Source organism: Lissotriton helveticus, chromosome 6 (genome assembly GCF_964261635.1).
Source record: "Lissotriton helveticus chromosome 6, aLisHel1.1, whole genome shotgun sequence".
In the NCBI taxonomy this organism is placed as follows: domain Eukaryota; kingdom Metazoa; phylum Chordata; class Amphibia; order Caudata; family Salamandridae; genus Lissotriton; species Lissotriton helveticus.
Window position 1 is genome coordinate 1,211,616,091 of NC_136067.1, and position 23,213 is coordinate 1,211,639,303.

Consider the following 23,213-nt stretch of genomic DNA (forward strand, 5'->3'; position numbering starts at 1 on the left):
AAGGCTGAAAACAGGGCTGGTCAAGTAAGATCAAGTAAGTAACAAACTAAGGTTCACTGAAAGGTTAGAACAGTGGCAGGGGACTCCCCCACATGATGTGTGGTAGAAATCTGAGCTATGGTAGTCTCTAGGGGAGTAGGAGAGCTTAAGCTTCCACCTCATTAGCTGAAGTTTGGGTTTTTTCAAATGAGGAGTAGGTGCTACTAAATATACTATGTTGTTTCATGCCTTTGGCCAATTTACACTGCATACGGCATGCTATATATATATATAATTTTTTTTTATATCAGTGGTCTCCTACACTGTGTCACACCAAAACTTGATTAAGGGGCTCCATCATATCAGATTCCAAGAAGACACCCTCACATGGATTGCATCCTTCCTCATAGGAAGAACCCAGAGGATCCACCTACCTCCCTTCTCCTCAGAACACAAGATCATCATCTGTGGTGGCCCTCAAGGCTCAATCCTCAGCCCCACGCTGTTCAACGCCTACATGACCCTCCCCAGCCAACATTGTTAGAGCCCATGGACTAAACCTCATATTCTATGCAGGCAACAGACAGCTCATCCTCTCTCTATCAGAAGACCCATCCACCACGAGAGCCAACTTCCGACTGTGCAAGACCAGTGTCGCCAACTAGATGCTAAACAACTGCCTCAAACTCAACATAGACAAAAGAGAAGTACTGATTTTTAGGTATAATACCTGCCTGTGGAATGACTCCCGGTGGCCCGCTGAGTTAGGACCCTCACCCACTCCTACAGGCCACGTCTGAAACCTCAGCATCATCCTGGACAACAAACTCATCGTGAACAACCAGATCGCAGTCACCTCCGCTTGCTTCTAAACACTTTGCAGCTCTGAAAGATCTTCAAATGGCTCCCCAACAGCACTAGACGTACTGTCACGCAAGCCATTGTCACCAGCCACTTGGATTGCGCCAACGCGCTTGACGCAGGAATCACAACTCACCTCCTCAAGAGACTGCAGACCATACAGAACTCAGTGGACAGAATCATCTTCGACCTTCCCAGACAGACCCATATCACCCGCCACCTCAGGAAGCTCCACTGGCTCCCAGGCCACAAAAAAGGTCAATTCAAGATGCTGACCCACACCTACAAGGCCCTGCACAATCAAGGTCTGGCATACATCAACCACCGTCTGAGCTTCAACCAACCCACCGGACACCTGTGCTAATCCTCCCTCTTCCTCACTCACAACCCCGCACCCACTGAAGTAACAGTGGAGGACGCCTACCCTTCCACCTCCAGATCTAACCCTCTCTTTAGAAATTCAGAAAGGCACTCAAGACTTGGTTGTTCAACTGATTCCAACCAAGCAGCTTGTTCTCAGTGCCTGGATACCGTTGCGGGTGATTAGCAGCACTTAAGAAACCCAGTGTGACTGTATCGTATATTGCTATTTTAAGGTACTGTAGATTCCCAGCCTTACGCAATGAATGATTCAAGCATGTGAACATATAAAAGATCCAATGTTGGAGAAAGACTTTACTTACTCACTCCTAGAGTGAAATCCCATCTCTCACAGAGGGGAGAGCTATATATTTTTTCCCTGGTTCAATCCTTTCACATGTGCTGATGCACAGGGCATAGCCGAACCAAAAGTTGTAGGGCTAATAAGGCTGTGTAATTTTGAATGCTACCAACTAACTCGCAACCTAAATTAAGATTGCTATTCTTCATATTCTCAGCCGAAGAGTGAGGTCCTCTTTTCCTATAGGAGGACAGCAGTGCTTGGTAATTGCTGGGCAACTGTGATGGGCCTTAATCTGTCCAAGATAGACAATCCTATAAACAAGCAACATCTTGTGATGCAATGACATGGAAGCTTGAAGTGAGATACTTTTGCTGACCAGGTTGCGTTAGCAAAGGTAAACTGTACCCTCACAGAAAAGTGATATGAAAAAGGGGAAGGGGGGTGAAGTTGGGATTATAAGAGAAATTGTTTTTTTTAAAACACGTTGCATAGTAGTTACTTCTGTTCGAACTGCCACCCCTAACAGAGATAATGTATAATGTGGATAAAAGATATTTTGTATTGCTAAAGAAACATGGAATGGTGGACATTTATAACACAAAATCAGCGAATAAATTAATGTGCTAATTAAATGAACAGACAGTGCAGCAGATACATAGTCAATGGTTGTGCTGGTTACTAGTGGCACTTTGGGAAACGGGTATGTAAAAATCAAGCATATGTGAAAGAAGTCAAAATAGAAGGAGAGGCGGTTCAGGTCACCCCACCCCTCAAGATTCTCAGAATAGGTTGATGAAAGAAAAATTGGGGTTGATGAGGGGCAAACCCACCCTCTGCCTCACCCAATTCCACGTATTCATAGAGGTTGAAAGAAATATTGGTAATATTACAGATTTGTCATAAGAATGCAGGTGTAGAAGAGTGTATCACAAAGAAATTTGCATTATGGAACTTTGTAAGGTGATATAAAAGTGCTAAATTGTACCGTAACTCACATGCAATGAAGAGAAATACTGTTCTTTTGTGGGCAACAACTACAGTGGGGCTATGATATTAAGGGATTGACATTTATTTTACGTTTTGAATAATTGTTAACAAGCTATAAAAAAAAGCTGATCTAAATGTAGCATGTTTTTTATTACGTCATTGTTTAATTTGGTATATAAATCAGTGTGCATAGTCATGGAGTAGAAAAATATTAAATGCCATAAAAACAGATAGGTACACAAATGTCAAATCAACATTTTATATGCAAAAACTGATTTGTACAATTAAAAAGTAGCATAATATATGCACATGCCTCTATGTAATAATTTTATACACACAGCCCCCTCCCCCCACACACACACAAAGTGTACTGCACGGAGTACGCAGAGTAAAACAGATGGGCAATTTATCTTCCACGTTCTAGTCTTTGTTCTTCTTTAAAAATAAATCCTGTGGATGCACAAACAGAAATATACTGCACAGGAGTAGACAGAGTAATTCATATGGGCAATTCGTTTTAAAGTTCTACTTTTTGTTCCTCTTTAAAAATTCCTGCGTATGCTCTCACAAAAGTGCAAAAGACCGAGTATTTCAGATGGGCAGTTCATCTCGACTTCTAGCCTTTGCTCTTCTTTAAAACTTTCTGTGGATGAAAATGAAATAAATTTGCTGTAAATCATTAACGACTTGGGTAAAAAAAGCCATATTTAATTAAAAAAGCAATATGCACCTTTAGATACATTTAGCAGTTTCTAGAAGTTTATCTACCTGATCAGCCTGTTTTGACAATCTACTTATGAAATGATGTATAAAACATTAGCGTTACTCACCATAATAACTCTTAGACATTGGTCCCCTTTCCAAGTTGGACCTGTAAGCCTTAGGGTGTTGTTACCCCATATTTCTGGCATTCCTCCCCCATTTGTACCTGCCTTAGGACTCTGTGCACTTTACCACTGGTAAGAAATACTACAGTGCATGTGCTTACTCCTTAAAACATGGTAACATTGGCGTATCCCCAGTTGGCATATTTAGTTTACTTGTAAGTCCCTGGTAAAGTGATACGTGTACCCAGGGCCTGTAAAAAAAAGTGGGCCTGCAGCACTGATTGTGCCACTCATTAAATGAGTCCTTTAAACATGTCTTCAGTCCGCCATTGTAGCCTGTGTGTGATGTTTTAAAATGCCATTTCGTCCTAGCAAAATAAACCTTTTGCCAGGCCAAAACCGTTCTTGATAGTACACATAAGCCACCCCTAAGCTAGGCCCAAGTCAGCCAAGAGGGAAGGGTGCAGTGTATTAAAAACAGTTGGACATGTACTTTGCAGTTTTACATGTCCTGGTAGTGAAAAACTCATAAATTAGTTTTTCACTACTACCTACCCCTCCTATTGGTTAACACTGGAGTTGCCTTATTACATTTATTAAACTATAATTTCAAATGGGAACAGGTAACCAGTTTATGTGTAGTGTTTTTGGAATTGTAGTAAACAATCCTCTAGAATGGTGAGGACCGATTTTTGTTACAATTTTGAAAATGCCACTTTTAGAAAGTTACCATTTAGTGTCTGCAGCTTGTTTCTGTGTCAAATGACTGGGTATATCTGACAATTGGGGTTTGTGCATTCCACCTAGACTGCCACAAGCAATGGGTTGGGTGTGCCTGGATGGGCCATCACTGGCAGGGTGGTAGAGTAGAGCTATTACGACAATGTGAAAAAAGATGTAAATATATTTTACAAAAATTTAAATACAATTTAGAAAATAAATATTTCATGACAAATATATGTAGAACCTTTAATTTAAAAATAAAAAAGTAACTAATATGTAATAAATATATTTATGTTAAATGTTATTGTAAATGAATGTTATATATTTCTTTTATATGTGGAGCAAAATAAATTCTACAGAACTATCAAATTTTGATTTGAATATGTAATTCATTTAAATATATTTAATTATAATAACTATCTTTTAAGATGAAATAGCAAAGACCATAAGGTCAAATAAAATACTTATTTTTGATCATGTTTTAAAAGTGATAGTGTAGAATTAAAAGTAATTTAGTTATATTTCATAAAATTATTCATTCTTTTTTCAATTTAAACAAAGGTAATTAAAATATGTTAAAATAAAAAAGTTAACATTTTTGATTTTTATATTTGTGTATAGTTTTATCTAATTTAAATAATTTAGTCAGGGTTAGTAAGCTCTATAGAAATGCAATTAAAATATAATTCAACATTATTTCCTATGGGTTATTATTTTAAATCCCTACCGCCATTATTTTTTATGGGAGGATGTTGCATTTTCTATGGGAGCATTTTGCAGTACCAGTGGTTGGTCTTGTGGGGTCCTGCATTTGCTCCAGCTCTGAGCTGGAATACATTTACAACTGTTTTGGATCCTTTTTAGCTGTAGTAACTTTAGAAGAGCAGTATATGAAAAAGAATGGGCTTACTCTTTTTTGGGCGGGTGCACATCCCTCCCTAACCCTTGTTTAACCCCTCACTACTCCTCCCTTTATTAGTAATTATTCACCATTTTCCAGGCACTCTTTCCTGTCCCTACTACATTTTCAAACTTAAAACGTATAATTACGCGTGCAGAGACTCCACAGTCGAGAAAGAGATGTCTGCACAGGAAATGTTAGGAAAAGGAGAGGCAGTACCTCAGCACGCAGGTTTGTGAATAGTATTTTGGAGTACGTTATTAGTACTACTAAAAGTACTACAAAATGCAGTTTGTGAAAAGGCCCTAAAGATTTTTATAAGGCTCATTCCACTGTAAAAGCACAGATGATAAAGAATCTGAGTCAAAACACTGGCTATATCATGACTCCCCATCTGGAGATGTATACGGGCACAGAAATGGGCCAAGCATTGAAATGCAATGCCGGTTAAATGTCTGCAGCACGTATACTAACACGCCATGAATTAGTGCATGAGCAGCAGTCAATATATGTCAGAAACACAGAGCAGAGGTCACCTTTACATTTTCTTTGGGGGGCAAGAACCCCCTACTAAATTGAAGGATCTGCTGTCTCACACGTCAGTCACAAGTGCATAGAGTGAGCACCAAACTCTTCCATTACCAAACTTGTAATTGCTCCTTGTGCCGTGTTCAGTATCCAGTACCACCTCAGTACGACAGGGATCTTGGAAGGGGCCAGGGAAGTGCACCAGATTCTCGAACTGCAGCTAGACAAGCCAGTATTATAAATGGAGGGACTGATTCGGTGCCCCGCTGCCACACCTCCAAACTCATCTGCACACCGCTCGCCAGTTTATTTGCGGCCAGGCGGGTGGTGCTTTGGCAGTCCCACAGCAGTGCCTTTCAAAAACTCATACCTGAGCCTTAGAAAGGTACCGCAATGGGAGCGCCAAAGCGCGTTCCTGCATGACATGGACTATGAAGTCCATGCCGTGTAGGAACAGGGGTGCATACAGACAGGGGGGCACAAACAGGGGGGCACACCATGTGCCCCCCTGCATGCATCCCATGGCCCAGAGTCAACAAGAGGCCCTGTAGGGCCCCCTCAGTTTCCTCACTGCCACACTTTTCATGGCAGGCTCACCGCAATGAAAACTGTGGTGGTGAGGAAACTCGTAATATGGTTGGCGGTGCGGCTGTGGCACCGCCAGCATATTCGGCCTCAGACAGGTGCAAGACCACGGAGGGATCATGGATCCCTGGCAGTAGCAGCAGTCCTATGGTGGTCTGAATGCCAAACTCGTACAAAGGCTGACATCCCTCCAATGGCGAGAGCGCCAATCCACCACTTGATTGGATTGACCCGGAAAGTGCTCTGCTGACTGGGAGATCTGATTGGCGAGGCAGTATTCCCATAGTGTTCGAGAGAGGTCCGACAAGGCCCTTAACCACGTCCCTTTCAAATGATTGAAATAGCGGACCACCACCACATTGTCCATCTTCAGAAGGACTGAATACTGCACTTTCTCCTTGGTTCAACATCTGAGGGCGAAAGAGCCCGCCATCAAATCCAGGCAGTTAATATGCAGAGATTTTTCTGTGGAGGACCATTTTCCTCCTGTGGAGAACTCTCCACAATGCGCGGCCCATCCGGAGCCGCTGGCTTCAGATTTGATCACCTGGTCGGGCTAGGAGCCCAACATCGCTCAACTATTCCACGCTTCCATATGGGCGATCCATCATCGCATCTCCTCCTTCACCTCGTCTGAGAGTGGTACCAACTGGGCTTATGACAGACCCTTCTGAAGGTGCGAGATTTTCAAGCGTTGCACGCCTGGTAGTGGTGAGGATCAAAGAAAATAGCCTGGATGGAGGACGAAAGGAGTCCCACAATCCGCGCCAACTGCCAATGGTAGATCTGCAATTTGGATATTGTCCTACAGATTTTGGCCAACTTTTGAGCTGGGAGACAGAGGGTCGCTTTGACAGAGTCTACCCAGAATCACAGTAATTGCAGTAATTCAAGAATGTACATGCAAGTGTGTCTGTCAATAAAGGAGTGACACATGGGAATGTGAGGTCAATAAGGGCTTTAAAGCTAAGTTTATTAGATTAGAGAGACTTAAAAAAGCGGAAATCTCAAAATGGTGGGATGGAGCGACTCAAGGAATATCAACGCTTACACAGAATTCCTCGTTGTCTCCGCTCACAAATATTTCCAACATACGATGACCTCGAAGAAGGCTTACTACTGCTTTGGGAAAAGGAATTAGTGAGCAATTCAATGAAATTAATGAACCTATTCATTAAAAACTCAGAGAGGAAGGTAACAAAGACCATACAGGAGGTAGACATTTTGGAGAAGGAGATTGCAGATCTCAATTTGGTGGAAGGAACAAAGAAAAACTATGCAATTCCAAAGGGTATACTTGAAAAGTTTGAGGATGATATTAAACAAAGAAAGGCGCGCGAAATCAAATGTGACGAACTGAACTATGCCAAAGGCAGAGTGTTCACGTTTGCCGACCGGTTTGACAATTAGGTCATACAAGACATGGTACCAGGAGGGAATAAACCAAAGTGCCAGATCGTCTAGTAATATCTCCAGCAGTGGAGATGAGAGAGCGATTGAGGGCACTTCTGATTTGTTGAGCAATCATTCTTTTTTAAGGGAAGTTCAAAGAATACGCAGGGGGAACAAGAATCTCAATTCCAGACAAAGGGAGGATACACGAGGCAGACCAAGAGATGGAAGAGGGGGGGACGAAATTCTAAGAGTAAGGGAAGGCATGCATACAAGCTCGTGGAGCAAGAACAATCAAAAAGTTAAAAACTGAAATGGATATACGAGTCATTAATCTATCAAGCAAGACCCTTACTAATGATATGATTTCAGTCTTACAGAAAGGGATGAATTTTTGTACAACAATGTATTGTGATGTGACTGATGTTAAAATTGACGTCTATAAATTTGTTGGGCAGTTGAAGCTTAAGAAATTCTTTGCTATTAATCCTCTTCCTAATAAATAAATATGGTTGCAGCAACATTTTGGAAGACTTATCAATTCAGGATATACATGACACTACCATGTTGCTATCTATTGCTGAGAATGAAAATGATCCAGTTATGATTCACCAAGTATTGCAAGACTTAGAATGCTGCACTAATCTCAGTGTTGATAGTGGGTTGAAGGCTAAGTCTCAATGGACCCCCCCAACTGACTAGTGGGAATAATGTGGACGCTTTTCACACAATAATTAATGGCGAACTGGATAAATTGGAAGAAAGTATGAGGCATACTAAACTTCCACATCATGTGAATAATCTGACATTCAGGAAATGTGCATATTAGTGCAGATGACACCATATTTATTAAAGAAGATGACAAGGGTGGGAACATCGTTGTAATGGACAAAAACACCCATGATGCAGGGACAGACAGCTTGAGAATACTAGTTGGTACAAGAAACTCATATACAATCCCAATCTAGATGTTGCTATGGTCATTAATAGAGAGTTAAAAAACTGGCATACACTTGTCCGTCTTCAAGTCAAGTCAAAGATACTTTATTCGATTTTACACTTTAAAAATCATAAATGCAGTTACAAAAGACAATAATAAACACATTACAATTGATTTCACATCAGTTTGCCAAAAAAAGGTACAAAACACGGCAGTTTGTAGTTAAATGAGCAGATGATCAATTCATGGTTTGCCAACATCTAATCACATTTTTCAGAAAATTGGACATTAGATACATAGACATTTTGTCTTCCAACATCTGAAGTTTCAGAAAAGCCGGTCTGCACTGTCTCAGACCCCATTTTTTCAATAAAAACATCAAATATTTATTCCGGGCGAAAGAGTAAAATTTACAGAACATACAATGAATTGTGGATTGTTGTGAAATATCACATTGGCACGGCGGTAGCTCTTTTGACCATGAATTTATTTCTGGGAAGGTTACCAGTCTATAAAAACTCTCCCCTCTAAAACGCGCTAAGAGCATCCTAGAGAAGCTGCTCTGCACCAGGATTAAATACTTTTGTAAACCACACCCCTGCACCATTAAATGATTCTGCATTACAGACCTCTTTTTTTCCATCTATCTGCCAGCGTTTTGATTCTAAAAGTTCCAAACACAGTTCTTTCAGCTTTATTCTGGAAATGGAACTTAAAGTGCTAGGGGAAGCAAAGTATTCAGGATGTCCAATATCTTCTAAAAAGGACTTTACATAGACAAACCATTGAATTTTTTGCCCCCCCCTGGAGGTCTAAGCAATCCCGTATGATCTCTCTATTAAGGCCAGTTTCTTCTGAATTCCAGACTTTGTGCCAAAGTAAAACCGGGTTTACTTTAATTAGGTCAGTCACATAAGTCAAACCTATTTCTTTATGACATGCATAGCTTGATGTCGAATTTGGGAGTGCTAACAAAAATCTCAGGAAAGCGTTTTCACAGATTTGGATGTCTCTAGTGTCAGCAATTCCCCATATGCCCGCACCGTACGTTACGGTGGAGACACATTTCGATTTATAAATGTCAATAAGAATATGCACCGGGCGGCCGCCCAATTTATTAGCACATTTTTTAACGGCTCCGATAGCGCGAGAGAAGGCTAATTTCCTCGCGTCGGCTGCCGATGCCCATGTTCCCTTTTTATTAAAAACTATTCCTAAATAGGAAAATGTATCAATTGACGCTATCTTAGACTTTTTTAAAAAGGTGTTGCATGAGACATTTTTCTTTGAAGTACAACACATATTAAAAGTTTTGCCAATGTTGATTTTTAATCCTCTAGCTCCCATATATTGTGCAAAGGTAGAAAGTGCATTCTGGAGACCCACCTGAGTTCTTGACAGGATAACCGCATCATCGGCATATAATAGAATGGGAGCTGGGGTACCTTTAATTTGGGGGAAATCCGTTTTAAGCGTTGTTAAATGATTAGCCACGCTATCAATATAAAGATTAAATAAAAAGGGCGCAAGAATGCAGCCCTGCCGAATTCCTTTCCTTATAGGAAAGACGGATGTACATTCCCCCCTATTCCCAAAGTATACTTTTGCTCCCGCCCCTCGATATAGTTCTTTAATAAAGTTCAGAAGAGTGGTTGCTATGCCGAGTTGTGACGGTGTTTGCTATAGAATTTCATGACTTAGGCAATCGAATGCCGAACTCAAGTCAACAAAGGACAAAAAGAGGTTGCCCTTTTTTGCCACCACATATTTTCCTACACAAATAGCCAGATTTAATCCTTGCTCCACAGTTCCTAAGCCTGCCTTAAAGCCGTACTGGAATTTGGAAAGGATTCCTGCCTCATCCGCCCATAATTGCAACCTATTCAGTAATGCTCGTCCTGCCACTTTCATAAGAGCATCCAGAAGAGAGATTGGCCTATAGCACTTAGGGTCGTTGCGGTCCCCCTTTTTAAAGATTGGGACCACAACCGCCTCCTGCCAGGTATCAATAAAGGCTATTTCATTACTACTATTAAGAACATTTGTCAAGAGAGGTGCCCATAGGTTTATATTGTGTTTATAAATATCGACGGGCACCCCATCTAGACCAGCCGCTTTTCCTGACGCGCTTTCTGCTATAGCTAGCTCAATTTCAGGTAGAGTGAAAGTAATGCTCAAGGTGAATAAACTTTGGATACTGGCCTCTTCCCTCTCCTGGATGTCATTATATACTGCTACCAATCTCTCATCTTTTATGATGCAGAGGTCTTGGTACAGACAGCTTGAGAATACTAGTTGGTACAAGAAACTCATATACAATCCCATTCTAGATGTTGCTATGGTCATTAATAGAGAGTTAAAAAACTGGCATACACGTATCCGTCTTAATGACGATGGGTATAGATACCTACAAATTGGCAGACCAAGATTTCCCGGTCTATATGCACTTCCTAAGATCCAGAAAAATGCTACTTCACTGCCTGGTAGACCGTTGGTTCAGGTTTGGTGGGACTACTGAAAGAATTGCTGAAGTTGTTGATGTATTTCTACAGTCATATGTGATTAACCTGCCATCCAATATTAAAGAAACCAAGCATATTTTAAACATTCTTAATGACTTTTCATGGGATACTAGTATATTTGTTACAATGGATGTAGTGTCTCTTTATACTAACATCAGTCACCAACATGGATGATCTGCACTACGCCACTTTCTATTTAACAGATCTATAGAACTGTTAAAGCACTCAGCGATGGTAATTACCTTGGCAAAACTTATTTTCGAACATAATGTCTTCATGTTTAATGGTCAGTGCTATCAAGAAATGTGTGGGACTGCGATGGGTTCCAGGTTTGCGCCATCCTTTGCCCGCCTCTTGATGGGGTGGTTCGAGGCAGCGCATATCTGGGGCCCAGAAGGAACCCGATGGCAGGTCTGTATTTGTTACTATGGCAGATAGATTGATTACTGTCTCCTTATCTGGACGGGTGGTGAAGAGGAACTTCAGTCATTTTTTGCACATGTGAATCAGAATGCTTGCAACATGGCATTCACAATGACATATAGCAGGGATAAGATTGTATTCCTAGATGTTGAGTTGTACATACATAACGGAAAGATCTGTAGTAAAATGTTCAGGAAGAGCATGTAGTGTAATGATGTATTACATGCTGGCAGTGCACACTCGAGATATCAAGTGAACTCGATCCCATAGAGTGAACTATTCAGGGCACTCGCAATTGTAGTGATGATGTTGAATTTGCTCACTGTATAGCGGATATAGGACACATGTTCCGGCAAGGGGATATAACAAAGACATTATTCAGAGAGAAAAAAAGGAGAGCTGCCAACCTTGCGAGGAGTGGGACATTGAAAACTAAGACTGAAGTGGGTAATACGCCTCCCATTTGACTAATCACAGGTTACCATCCATGGTCATACAAGACATATGGAATATTAAAACGTTATTGGTATCTTCTTACATCTGATTCCACACTTTGACCATATTTTGAGTTATCCCAATGTCACCTACCACAAAGGGAAATCAATATGTAATACCCTTAGCCCTAGTTATCCCATGGTTACAACAACGGAGTATAGGTTCATACAGATGCAGTAACTGTAGCATGTGCAGATTAGCATTTCATGATATCCATGACTTTTAATACAATGGTTCAAGGAAATTTCATATAGATACACATATTGATTGTACAACTTAATTTGTGATTTAGGTCATTATTTGCAAGTGTGATAAGATATATATAGGTAGCACTAATAGGATTCTAAAAGATCTTATCTCAGAACATTAAAGGGCTTTGAAGAATTTGGATACTAGATATCCCATTGCTGTTCATGCTCTTGAATGTGGGGCACAAAGCAAACAGTTGACATTTAAGTTTCACGGTATTGAGGTTGTGAAATCAGATCCTAGGTATGGTAACCGTAACCGTGAACTCAAACTTAGACAAAGGGAAGCACGATGGATTATGTACTTACGGGCTGTAAAAAAAGGGCTTAATATCTATAACGAATTACAAATTACAGTATTCTTAGGTACCGGATGCTTGCTTGCAATTACCCAGTAATACATGATTGTTCTGATTTATCTGCCCGTTCCCATACTACACTATGTTAGCATTGTATAAAATGTGTTTGGTTGTGTAGTGTAGTGTACCAAATTGATGGATTTTTCCTTATGCACCGGTTGACGATTCTTTAGAAACCAAACCATTGGTTTCATGTCTTGGCTGTTATTTTACTTTTCACTCTTTACCTCTTAGCTATTCTCGTTTCCACGTATACTCCTTACCAGGGGACCTTTCACTTAAATAAATAATGTGTTGTATACACTGCTGGCCTCCTTTTTATGTGGCTTATGAATGTTTATGGGGTCATGTAGATCTATACCCCAATTAATTGGATATATTACTCTTTATGACTGCAGGTATATATTGTATTCTTTAAGCTTAGACACTTTTTGCTGTCAGCTGGTTCCGTTCCAAGATAGCTTCCAATGAGAATGGTTTGGACACACGATTACTTTTCGTCATCTGCAGGAGCTCATATCTTCGTTTTTACTCTCCTTCTGTGCGCAGATAGATTGTGTGTTTCCTTACAGGGTGCTTTATTGTTGTAATCTTGATTTGATTTATTTTTTGGTCAGAGAAAATACACGATTGTTTCTGATACATGTACGAATTTGTTTTAAAATTGTGATATACACTCTCTTTAGGAGCGTATTTTGCTTTTGTCTTATTAGCTCTCCAAATCATATAATTGTGGGACCCCTGTTATAATTTTGGTTCAAGTGGCTCTCCTACTGTATTGTCTCTAGCTTTCATTATAGCTGTGTTGGTACCATTACAGCGATTGCGTCTTCTTCTGCATTTTACCATAGGATTATAAATTGGACTGTTGCACATGATACTAGAACGGATTTGGGGTGTCTGGCCCATTTTATATACAATTTTCTGTGATATACATCTGGTGCATACATGTTTGGTAAGTGGATTGGATCTTTTCATGTACGTTTGGGGAACGTATGGGTTGTTTTCGCTCTATATACTCACCAATAAGGATTACCTTTTGAATGTTGTTGATCACTTTTCTTTCTGGACACTTGGCATATTGGTGTCTTTTCTTTCATAGGGTCACAAGCGGACTGGACATTTTTGCAGCCTTGTACTCCCGCTTATTACTTATTTTCTTTTTCTACACTTTGGGTTCAACACAAGTGATGGGATTCTGCCTCGTAATCTGGTCTCCTTGTGTCGGGCGCAAGGAGTGTCCAGGCAGGAATACCAACACGAAGTTATGCCTCCACGTTTCCCAAAGGTGTTTCCCTCTCTGTGTTACAGAAAACACAACAGTGAGGAAAGAACCACTTCAGAAAATGAAGAGACCAAGGACAATATGTCCGCAGCTAAGAGCCATAAGCTGGGGGTTGTGGAAAGGCTCTCACAGGAATATGTTGGAATCACTGCAGAGGAGAAGAACACAAAACAAGAATTACTCAGATAAGTATCCAAACAGAATATACTAAGCGTAGTCACTGTTGCCTCCCCACTGTGTGCTATCTCATACTCACCAGCGAACATAGGATATAAGGTTTGATACCTAAGGTCTTGGTCTCTTGTAAAAAAAAGAATTGTGCAATCTATGCACCAAAAAGAAACATAGGTTCCCAATTATGAGAGAACAAAAAGCTCCAAGAGTCCTTGTGGAATTTGACACAATGTTCCAAATGTCTTGTAATGAATTCGTTGCGCAACAATGCAGAAGTCAGAGGAGCATTTGAGTCTATCCAGGTGAGTCACACACGAAGAAACGAGCGTGTTATCCAGGCGAATTCACAAGTAGCAATAAAAATATCAGGGTGAGTCACACGCTGAGAAACGAGCGTGTTATCCAGGCGAATTCACAAGTAGCAATAAAAATATCAGGGTGAGTCACACGCTGAGAAACGAGCGTGTTATCCAGGCGAATTCACAAGTAGCAATAAAAATATCAGGGTGAGTCACACGCTGAGAAACGAGCGTGTTATCCAGGCGTTACCACCAACAAGGAGCTGAACACAAGTTTGTTCGAGTAAAGTTATCAACAACAAACAAAAAAAAAGTAAGCGTCAACCCGTTACTCCACGGAGACGCCCAGTATCGGAGTTCTTGAGGATAATCAGGCACGTCCACTAAGAGAGGGGAGAGAAGGGAGCGCGCACACTGGGAAAGCAAAACGGGTCTCCAGGTAAGCAGCAGTAGAATCGCCGCGACTCAGAGTTCAAGGGAGGGGTGCCTGGAGGCACGACTCGGCAGATGCAACAAAAGCTACGACCAACTCGCAGCTTACAAAAATGAATAAGCCAAAGCCAGGGGGAATCCGATGGTCAAAAACGGAGCTCGTCTCCGTGGAGGCGAAGCAGGAACACAGGGAATTCTAGGCAGGATACATCCAGACTGAGCAGGAAAGCCAAGCGCCACCATTACGTCTCTGATGGCTTAAGAACCTCCCCTGGTATCATGTGACCCTATCACAAGGCAGTATGGGACAGCACACGATGCAACCCCCACCCAAGGCATTATGGTCTTTGTAGTGTTTTTCCTGTAGCCCTGGTTCGAGGTCTAACAACTTGCCCTCTCTATCCTTAATATGTGTAAAGTAATTTTCTTAGCATTACTTAGGGTTATAATATGGGCTCTGATGTTTAATTTCTAGCCCTGAATAAGTCTGTCGATCATTCCACGTGGACGAAACACGTGTTGGCTAGGAGTCAAATAGTGTTGGTGACTTGTGCATGAAAATAAAGAACAGAAGAAGAATTCTGTGGAGTAAATTTGTGTGAACTTTTCTGATTTTATGGACTTGCTTTGCTCAGGATATTAACTCTTTATTTTACTCCAGAAGGTCGTCGCCCATCCGTACGTATGATGAGAGGCGCCGTGGGCACGGATCCATGATCAAACTATCATTGCAGTAGACGATCAGCTTCACTCGGCGTGCCCGCAAGTGTTCGACAACCGGTCTCATCAGCTTCGTAAAGCACTAAGGGGCCGATGACAGACCGAAAGGAAGTGGTGCAAATTCTAACACACTGGAGCCCCACCGGAACTGTAAGCAGTGCTTGTGAGCGGGAAGATAGGGACTGCCAAGTAGGAATCCTTCAGGTCTAGGTGGGCCATCCAATCAGACATCTGGAGGAGATCCCTCAGAAGTGGATACCTTCCATCTTGAAGTGACGGTAAAAGAGCCATCCATTGAACTCCTTTTAATTAATAGCTGGATGTTGACCGCCGCCCCTTTTTTCCACAAGGAAAAGGTTGTTGAGGAAGCCGTTGGGATGAACCATCGTTCAGACCACTGCGCCTTTTTCTAACAGGCTGGCTATCTCCTGATCCACCACGGCCTCCTGTTCGTGTGAGAATATCAGAGGTTTGGGGTGTTGAGGCCAAGACGGGAACCCATAAAATTCTACATGGAAGCCTCCTACCGTCTGAAGGACCCACGTGTCTGAGGAAATATTTTGCCAGTTTGCTATGAAAGAGGCCAGGCGACCCCCATTTCGGATCCAGAACGGGTCTGGAATTCTCACATTGTACAATGCTGAAGTTGCTGCTGCCTCTGGGTCAGCCTCTGCCCAAGTGATGGCTGGGGTATGGCATGGTCGGGTAGAAGTTTCCAAACTTGCTGAAGTCCTGCCATTGACCAGGACGTGAATCGCCACCTCTGGAGCCTTGATGGAAGGAACGGCCAGTAGAGCACCCTCTACCTTGACTGGCTGCAGCAAAAACACTGGGGTTTGATTAACCTCTTAATAGAGGTTTGGGCTTTATCCAAATGAATTAAAAGTGGTGACGAATTTGCCCAATTCTTGAATACAGGGACTCCCAAAAAGGTTGCCCTAGGCTATTGTACCTGCCTCCGACGTGGAAAGCTCCCCTAACTTGGGGTCAATCTTGAACAGCAGCGATCTACGCCGCTCCTGGGAAATTGTGCAGTTAGCGTTCCCCATGAAAATTATGGTTTGTTGGGCCCAGCCAGACAAAGCATCTGGAGATATTAGGGACCCGTAGGGAATATAGCATGTTACAACGCGTGCTTTTACTACGCGGTATTTAACAACGCGACGACATTACTACGCAAGTCATTACATCGACTTGCAGTAGATGACGCCGCAACATTAGGAATGTATAATTTACTATTCCAACTTCAGCCTTCGCAACAGCAGGGAAGGTGTTGGAATCGTAAATTATACTATTGTGTAAAATCCAACAAATAAAAGATGAATCCTTGTGTTTCTGCGTCTAGATGTTGTTTATTCTTATTAATCAAGAATTAATGTACAGGATACAAGCAAGAATGTAAAACAGTAAAGGCCCCAGTTAAAGCCCCACCGGGGGCAGCTGCTCTGCTGCTCAGCCTCAGATATAACTCAAAGTGTAATCAAACATACACAAAGGAACTCTAAGTGACATCATAGATACAGGCTGAGCAGCTTAGAACAAACACTAAAGAAGGACAGAGAAGGAGGAAAAGCAGGATGTAACATACTCCTTATGTTAGAGCGCCATCTACTGCAAGTCGATGTAATGACTTGTGTAGTAATGGCATCGCGTTGTAACACGGTCATTGTAACAACCGCATTGTTAAGGTTGTTTTCCTCCGTTGGCCTTTGCATCCTCCGTCATGTCCATAATCTTCACCAGGGGCCCTGCTACATCCAGGAGATTATCCTGGCACGAGCGCCATGACTTCTTGGGATCACAGACAAATTTAGCAAGAAAGGTGGTCATCTTGGTGTATATCTCTGGCGTGAGGGCCAACTCCCCTCTAAAGATGGCCTAGGACATTCTGCCTTGAGCAACTCCTCACCCCCCCTTATAGAGGTTTCTTCAACCTGCCCACCATCTGGTCGGCTACCTTCGGTGCAGAGAACCACGCCGCCGAACATGGATGTAGCAGGTTGTCGGGGTCCGGTAAGTCTGCCTCTGGGGGTAATATTATGCTCGCGGATGGTCTTGCGATGGCTAGGGGAATAGTAGTCAGGCGCCAAGGTCTAGAATAGTCCCCATCCTGTCAGAGGTGTTGGGGGGAGTCATCTCCATCACCAGGTTCGTAGAGGGGAGTAACAGGGGCGTCCCCTGAAGGACCAGGAGTCTGAGGGTCCTGTAAGGGCTGTGAGTCCATAAACGCCTTCTTGAGGCGCACAAAAGCAAGCAAATCGACTCCTGGGTTGTCTGTCCTATTATCAGGGATAGGAGTACGGGTAGCTGGCTACTCTGGAGGTAGGGGGATGAGGGCCCAGAAGTGTATTCCCTCTGGTTGAGGGTTTTTTGGCATAGCGCCTGATGAGCCATTATCATCTTCTCCAGGGGGCTATCACCTGCGAGACAGGTTTGAAGATGGGAGGGTCCATCACTTCGTAAAAATGTTTGTCAATTGTGAGGAAAGTTACCTCTTCCTCCTCCACACAGTACTCAGAGGACTCAAATTCCACAATGGACTTGCTGAGTAATGGGGCAATATGGTAGGTCTAGGACCCTTAATGATATACAAGTTCTGGAGTAATGAGAACCGAGAATTCCCTTTGGGATGTACACCCCTTTGTTTTATGGTGGATTCATCACCTGGGAAAATGTCCCAATAAATGCCTGAGAGGAGGCTAGCCTTATCCTCATGAGTGTTCGTTCTCCAGGCGGTGGCTCGCTAACATATGAATAATAAGTAGATTTTTTTAAAGCAATCAGCCCAGAGAAAACAACAACTGTGACACGAGCGGTTATTGGGAAGCAAAAAAACACTTCCCCGTGTTAGGCTCTGCAGCCGGCACACTTCACTGCAAGCTGCCAGTGAAACAGACGTGCTCCGGCTGCGGGGGGTTGAGGAGGGGCAGAGCTTGTCAAGACGCACAGCACGAGAAAGAGTGCGCGAGCCCCCTGGCCGTCAGAATACTGCACTGCGCACATGAGCTAGCAGAATTAGTTGCGACAGTGTAGGCAAGAGAAAGTTTCACAGTTGCCATTGTCAGGGAGAAAAAAACATGATAAAAGAAACAAAATGGCGGGCATAACTATGCCGCTGCATACAATTAAGCGCTGTTGGAACTAGCCCTTCTTGCAGGGTCATCCCCAAACTTTTTGCTTCTTCCTTCCTTATTTTTCCTGACCCGTGGCTGTTGGCAATAGGACTCTGCACACTTTACCATTGCTGATCAGTGCTAAAGTGCATATGCTCTCTGTGTAAATTGTTATTCTGATTGGATATACATGTTTGGCATATTTGTATCACCATGAAGTCCCTAGTAAAGTGCACTGGGTGTGCCAGGGCTGGTGATGACAAATGCTACTGGTGGGCCTGCAGCACTGATTGTGCCACCCACAGGAGTAGCTCTAAAATGGTGTCTCAGGCCTGCCACTGCAGTGCCTATGGGCAGTTTAGAACTGCCATGTCCTCCTGGTCAGTGTCCCCACTGACCAGGCCTAACCCTTCCCTTTTTGTGCACATCAGCCACCCCTATGGAAGGCCCAAGGTACCCCCCTGGGCAGGGTGCAGTGTATGTAAAAGGTAGAGCATGTACTAGTGCAGGTGACATGCTCTGGTAGTGAATGGCAGCCATTTTCGTTTTTCACTACTGTAAGGCTATCTTGCTCCATAGGTTAACATGGGGGATGCTGGCTACAGTGGTTAACAGCATTTCTTCCCATAGGAACAAGATAGGACATAAGTATCTAGTATCCCTGAACTCAGAATTTAATAACACATCTTTTAGGAAAGGTTGTTTTTAAATCCTGTGTTTGAGAACAGCACTTTTAGAAAGTTGCTGTTCTCTTGTCTGACCCTTCTATGTGCCTAGGCCTGTTTGTGTATTGACTGTCTGGTTTGAGAGTGACAGGGGCTGGGGGATTCCCCAGGAGGCTGGATGAGTCAGCACTAGGCTGAATGACTGCAATTGCAACTGGAGTGGTGGGAGGAGTTAGCACCTGGGCTGAATAGGGCTGTGCCTGCCTTCCACAATGCTGGCTCCACCCCCCTGCTGGGCGGCTGAGGACCCTGCCCCTCACTCTGAAAGGAAAGATGCAGCCAGCAAAACAAAGTGCTTAGGATCCACCCAGAACTGGTTCAGACCGGGCTCAGGGCCCACATGCACCAAGAGAACAAAGACTTTAGGGGTATAAGTACAGGACCCCTGACAACAGAAAATTAGATCATCCTGGAAATCAAGAAGGAACCTCTGCCAAGGAGAAAGCTGAAACTGAAGAAGGAAGATTGTCCTGCTGTTGCTCTGCTGGACTGACCTGTTGCTTTGCTGCCAAGGAGAGGGGAAGGACTTTGCTGTTGAGCTGTGTCCCCTTGCTTGAAGGAATCTCCAAGGGCCTGAGAAGAGCTGGCTCCCTGTTTTGAAGTCCCAGGAACAAAAGGACTTCACCCCCAGCTTCCCTGAACTCTGCTGAGAGAGTTCTGTCCTTCCTAGAGTGCTTGATCCAGTTGTGGGGCCTCTGGAAGTTGTACCTGAGCTGGGAAGCTTGAAACTAAGCTTGAGTGACTTTTGAAACTGAAAAGTGTCGCATCGCTCGCTTGCGGAGCGCATCCCCGACAGTGCGAGAAGTTTCCCGCCGCTACGGAGGTCGAGATCGTCGCAGAGCCTGTCGTCGCTGGGTGAGAACGCCGCCCGCTTGCTTGCGGACCGCATCACGTCGCTGCGAGCATCGTCGCAGAATTAACGCATCGAGGAGCTGCGAGGGAGAGGATCCCCGCTGGACCGCGCATCGTCGCCCCGGAGATCGTCGCAGCCCCTACGAGTTCGTCGCATCGTGCCTTTGCGAGAACAGACTTCCTACGGAACCTACGCACCGGAATCCATACAAGTGGCCTTCCTCCCCATACAGACCGGATTCGTCGCAACACGCCCGCTGCTGCAGCGGGGCTGTCGCAAACGCCTCCCCAGGGTCTCAGGAGCAACGCATCGCTTGTTTTCCACCGCACCAGCTTCTGCTTTTTGGAACTTTGTTGCAACTAAAAGGTACTGTGAGTAAACGTGACGCAACTGTGAACTTTTCACGCATCTGTAGAGAATTCTATCGCAACCTAGAGAATTCTATCGAAACCTAAAGAATTTTAACGCAACCTTAAGAACTCTTTTGAAACCATATTCTTGAACTGTGTATGTTGGATTTTTGTCGTTTTGGTCTTGTGTAGTTTAGATTAAAAATACCTTTATTTTTCTAAACTGTTGTGGAGTCAGTTTGTGGTGTTTTCACTGTGTTACTGTGAGTGTAGGTACAAATACTTTACGCATTGCCTCTGGTTAGCCTAGACTGCTCGTGCCAAGCTACCTAGAGGGTGAGCAGGGGTTATCTCAGAGGGTTATCTCCTTGCCCTGACTAGAAGCAAGGGTCCCTATTTGGACAGTGGTACCTACCTCTGCCAACTAGAGAGCCCCAGATCTAACAAGCGCTCATTAAGTAATGCAGTCAACACACGTGGTATCTCATCGGAAATGTAGTTTGTGTTCATAAAATCATTCCTTTGGAAAGGCTGCTGGCAAATGAAGTGAAGAATGATGAAGCCTAATCCACACCTCCTGGTCCTGCCATAGAATATCAAAAAATTGCTTGCAATGGCCACAGATGACGCAAGTTAAAGTAGTTTACTGCTTTGTTTTACTCGAGAACGATTCACAAAAATAAGTATGTAGGATATGACATTGCAACCATTACTATTTCATAAAATCTCATTAATCTGTAAAGCTAACTGGGACATAATTGAACAGAGGACAAACATATTTCAGTTATATTATGAGTACAAACCTTCCTAGTCTAATCGTTTCATGAACCACCCGGAACATCCATTAGTTCTCAATCTCTTGATATTCTCATCCCTGGCTTCCACGTCTGCACAAATTCCAGTTCCTCCCCATCATCACTGAGTGTTGTGCCGTTTCAGCAAGCATCCTGTTCATGCATGGTAGGAATATGCTTTTACTTCTGTTTGGTAAATATATTGGACCTAGTCAATGATGTCAGAACTATGGGCAATTAGGAGTTACTTGGCCCAACCCTTTGCGGTGGAGGCTTTCTACTCCTGATGTCCCAGGGCTTGACTTACTCTAAGCTCTGATCAACTGAGCCAAGTACCCTTTCAGATCTGAATTTCAGTGGTAGCGAAAGTTAAGCAGTCCAAGGCTTCTCAAGAAGAAAGTAGGTGAAGGGTGAACACGGTCTCACAACTCAAAATACATCCAGCAAACCCCAATAAAGGATTGTAGAATCAGAGCCTTGCTTTTATATAAAAGGCAGTATTTATATACAAACACAAAGAAGAATATTGCACATTACAAATAATACACATTTTTCTCTCAAGGCAGGCCAACTTGCTTTCCCTTGGTCAGCTTCTCAAAACCCAACGCTCTGGGTAAGGGCTGTTCATCCAAGCTCGGCCCAGCTGAGTTCAAGTCTTAGAAGTTCCACAATGGCCTGGCGAAAGACATAGCGTACCCACGCCATAGCGTGTAAGTAAGAGGAAGTTCCCCCAAGGCCTGGGATTCAGTCTTACACGCTCTCAGTGGTGTGTCCGAGCGGGTGTCTGCGGCCCAGCAAGGAGCAGACATCTGGATCTGTGTTTGCAGTGGCAGGCTTCAACGGCTCTCCTGCAGCTTCCCTAAATCCAGCAGCAGGTCTTCATGGTTGCATGCTTCCTCGGGGTGACAGTCCTTTCACTTCACCACAGTTCCTCTGGGGTCACAAAATACAGTACACAGGGTGACAGATTCAGGTCACATCACTGCAGAGCGAGACAGCTCTCCTCTTGACACAGCAATGCACCAGGGTGACGGACCTCCATCTTCTGGAAAGACCGCCCTTCTCTCGTCACAGGTTACCACCAAGGGTGATGACTCTTATTCTTTCCCACAGTCCCCCCTTGGAATGGAGGGGGAAGGGTCCAGTCCGTAGGATCCCCACTGGACCTCTCTCCCCTCTACTAAGTATTCCAGGACAGCTCTACGCATATTCGATCCCACAATAACCATTTGTAAGTTAGTCTATGAAACCTTCTATTTGCCTTTATCCATTATCCCGCTTTTTCTGAGAACATATGCTTACGTGCATACCTTCCATCTCTGTTTGTTTAGTATTGAACGAGTCATCCTGGATTCCATATTCGAGTACTACCTTTTGATAGCGAGTACGGACTAGACAAAATCCTTTAAGTATAGCATGAGAATATATTCCATATATTCTTTAGATTTGGAGGTTGACAGTACGGGGAAATTCTGCTTATTAGTGTAACTCTGTATTTTTGTAGAATTGACGATTACTTCGGCCACAGATGAGTACAGGCCGTATGGGACTTTTCGTATTTTTAGTGACAGGACAGTCCAGTCCCTGTGCTCGGGGAGTATCTACATTTCGTTGGGACGCACATCTTTCTTGAATCACAAACTTTGGAACGTATGTAGACCTTCATGTTTTGTTCTTTATTCCTCTGTATTCTTCTACACACTTCTCTTTATCTCTATAGGTCCACTTGATTTAGCTCTGTTTTTCTTAATAACTATTAATGTAGATAATGATATCAATATTTATACTATATTTGTTTGCCCCACAGACTTTTCTTGTATACATTGTACAGAGCCCGATGCACTATACCCAATTAGGTGGAGTGCATTATTTAAAGATGGTTGACCACGGATTAAAATATGAATTCAGCGCCCTGATGAAGGATGTTTAAGTACATGGTACTTCCGAAACGCGCATTTGTTCTGTGTTTGTACATTGTGACGTATATATATATTTTTCAATTCTGTACATTGTATGTTATTTTATATGCATGTT

At 43.1% G+C, this 23,213-nt stretch overlaps 1 protein-coding gene across 1 annotated transcript in view; it reads right to left on the minus strand.

Annotated features, from left to right (window-relative positions):
- Positions 1–2,622: 2,622 nt before the first annotated feature.
- Positions 2,623–23,213, minus strand: part of CENPW (centromere protein W) — a 69,581-nt gene continuing 48,990 nt past the window's right edge. The window contains exon 3 of the mRNA XM_078648926.1: positions 2,623–3,134. Coding sequence (XP_078505052.1) covers positions 3,108–3,134 — 27 coding nt within the window. The 3' untranslated portion in view covers positions 2,623–3,107. The remainder of the gene's footprint in view (positions 3,135–23,213) is intronic.